Source organism: Limulus polyphemus, unplaced genomic scaffold (assembly GCF_000517525.1).
Source record: "Limulus polyphemus unplaced genomic scaffold, Limulus_polyphemus-2.1.2 Scaffold5196, whole genome shotgun sequence".
Lineage (NCBI taxonomy): Eukaryota > Metazoa > Arthropoda > Merostomata > Xiphosura > Limulidae > Limulus > Limulus polyphemus.
The window spans coordinates 11,829-14,935 of NW_013670806.1; the positions used below are offsets into that span (position 1 = coordinate 11,829).

A 3,107-nucleotide genomic window follows, 5' to 3' on the forward strand; every position below is an offset into this window, starting at 1 on the left:
CTCTCTCTCTCTCTCTATATATATATATATATACACATATAAAAACATTATTTCAGCAGTTAAATATTAACATTAAAATGAAGTATTGCATTAAAAACAGCAAGATCAAACCTGTGATGAACAAACATTTTAATTATCTAAGCAAACCTTAACAACAACAAAAATGATGTATATAGTAAAAAGTTTATCAGGGCATAGACTATAACGTGGGATATAAGATATGCTCTGGGTTTTTTGGAGGTGTCTATAGAAGTAGGTCTCACATTACACTGGGAATACGTCACCTACCGGTCTTAACCTCTGTTCACTAGTCTCACACATTAAGCCCCCCTCTAGTAGCACAGTGGTATTTCTGCAGACTTACAACACTAGAAACCAGGTTTCGATACCCTTGGTGGGCAGAGCACAGATAGCCCATTGTATAGCTTTGTGCTTATCTTCAAACAAACTCACACATTAAAGAAGAACAAAACAAATATTGAAGAAAAATAAATTACGAAAGCAAGATATGAGTGCTCAAGCGTACAATGTCCGACATCTATATCACCCATCACTACCTGTACACATAAATAAATAAATATACATATATGTGACAAGTCAAAATATGAGTATTTGTGACAATATTTTAACCTTCAAATTCAATGACGAGGAACCCACTTTGAGACTAATAATGGTTGGAGACGGCTTGAATGGGTAATGAAGAAAAACTTTAATATAAGTTTAACATAACAGTAAATGACAAAACCTTGTCGATACGTTGTACATTTCCTGTTATGTTAAACTTATATTAAAGTTTTTTTCATTACCCATTCAAGCCATCTCCAGCCATTATTAATATTATAACCTGTTGAATATAGATTTATTCTGATTTATACATGTGTTTGTGTGTGTGTGAATATATTCATATATATCATATGAGTCTTACTGATATAAGTCAGTGTTGGTAACAAAGTTTTTGGATATCAATTTTGTGGGTGTAGTTTAATGTATATATATATATAGAGCATGTAAGTCATGTTATTTTCTTTTTTTAGTACGTGTTCGATATTTCCAGCTTGTGAATGGAGAGAAAAAGAGGCTTTTAGAAGAGAGATGTGTGTTAGTTTTTTAGATAAAGGTTAGTAATTTGTTCAGTAAAAGAAGAATAATTTCAATGTATGCTATGTACCATTAATATGATAATTAGCCACTTCCACATAGTTTGTCTCTGGTTAAGTGATCCACTTTATTTTGTTATTACCTGAAGTCATAAATGAGTTGAACATGGCCCAGTGGGGTTGGAGTGTGTGTTATAAGAATTATTGATGAATCCTGATATTCAGTTAGAATAGCCCACGAGTTAGTGGTGGGTGTCATTGACTAGCTTCCTTTCCTCTCGGGTGTCATTGACTAGCTTCCTTTCCTCTCGGGTGTCATTGACTAGCTTCCTTTCCTCTCGTGTGTCATTGACTAGCTTCCTTTCCTCTCGGGTGTCATTCACTAGCTTCCTTTCCTCTCGTCTACCACTTTAAAACTAGGGATGGCTAATATGGATAGCTTTTGCAGAAAATTTAATAAACATAACCTACCTGCACACACCAGTTATTAGCATATTTTATCATCATCTTGGTTAGTCACTCCGTGTTTTTTATCTCGTAATATTTAACGTGTTAGATCAAGTGTTCTTTTATAAGCAAAAAATGAAACATTTTATCACCTACCGTCAAGTAACAGTTTTGTTATTTGTGGATGTTCTGAAGTTTTTTTTTTTACTCTAAAGTTGGGTTAATAAGGTACAATTATGAGTAAAAGTTACAATATTTGCATATGTACGGGTTTCTAAAATCTGAACTTTAGTCTAGCCAGTCAGAAGAAAATGTTTTAAAAGAATGTATTTACCTTGATATCTGTATAATTATCTTTCATATCTATTTTTCATTTATCTTTAATATTATTACTACAAAAACCTGAATACTTAGAAAACTTACAGTTCTTGTTATTGAAAAATGTATACTCACTCCGGAATATTGTGATTTTTTGTAGATCCAGTTCTTGAAAATGACGTGGCATTCCTCTTGTATTCTGTTTCTGCTTCTTTTTGTTTCGTTTTTGTGGCAGTAGTATGTTTCTTGGTAGTTCAGAAAAGTTGCAGAAAGAAAGCAATTTCCAAGCAAAGTACTCATTCCACATCATCCTGCCATGAAAATCCTGCTTTTTCAGAGGATTCTCGAGATTCTTGTGAAGATCTTTACTTGTAAGTTTTTCGAACCAACAAAATCATATTTTCTCTTTGCCAAGAAGTTACATGAACCAAACAAAAACTTATCTTAACTTTGCCAAGAAGTTAAATGAACCAAACAAAAACATATTTAGTCTTTGACAAGAAGTTACCTGAACCAAAACGTATCTTCTCTTTCCTGAGAAATTAAATTATTAGATATAGCACATAAATAAGATACTTTGTGCTTAATTAACAATGCTACATAGGTCTTATTGGATGATATATTACTTTACAGTTGGTCTGATGTTAGATTCTGTAAAGTTTTTGAGCCTCAGTCATAAAAAAAAACCCAAAACATTAAGGCTTAAACATTTTCATTGTCTTAGTTTCCTTCTCTTTTAATTACTTTATGTTATGTGTAAGATTTTAGTTGTATTGTTTAAACTCATTCATGTGTGTGTATTTATATGTAAATCTGCAGCATGGGCCACAGCAGACTCTCGATAAAGGAAAACAAAATCATATGTAACACAACAAGCCTTTTATTCATACGTACGTGTAACATCAGAAATGTTTTTAGTGCTTATAAAAACATGACTTAAAATATAACTATGTATTCTTAGTATTGTTGCGTCAGCGAGGTCACGTGACTAGTATCACGCCATATAGTGTAGTCTTGTATATATAAGACCGGCCACGAAGCGTACGCAGGGGTAATGAGTAAGTGAACTGCAGTCAGAGAGAATGTTGTTAAGCACGTGAACCGTTCCGACGAAACTTTAGCGACACAAGTCCTTTCTTAAATAAAACTGATTTATTCATTCCGAATACAACATTACGATACACTTAATTTCAACAGTCGCTCTGTAACAAACGCTATAATACTCAACGAACTTAATTTACGGAT

General features: G+C 32.9%; 1 protein-coding gene across 1 annotated transcript in view; it reads left to right on the plus strand.

Moving 5' to 3' along the window:
- Positions 1 to 2,244, plus strand: part of LOC106472258 — a gene marked incomplete at its 5' end in the record, with an annotated part of 12,557 nt that extends 10,313 nt beyond the window's left edge. Inside the window, 2 exons of the mRNA XM_022400853.1 lie at positions 1,035 to 1,117; positions 2,023 to 2,244. Coding sequence (XP_022256561.1) covers positions 1,035 to 1,117; positions 2,023 to 2,237 — 298 coding nt within the window. The remainder of the gene's footprint in view (positions 1 to 1,034; positions 1,118 to 2,022) is intronic.
- Between the last annotated feature and the right edge of the window lie 863 nt (positions 2,245 to 3,107).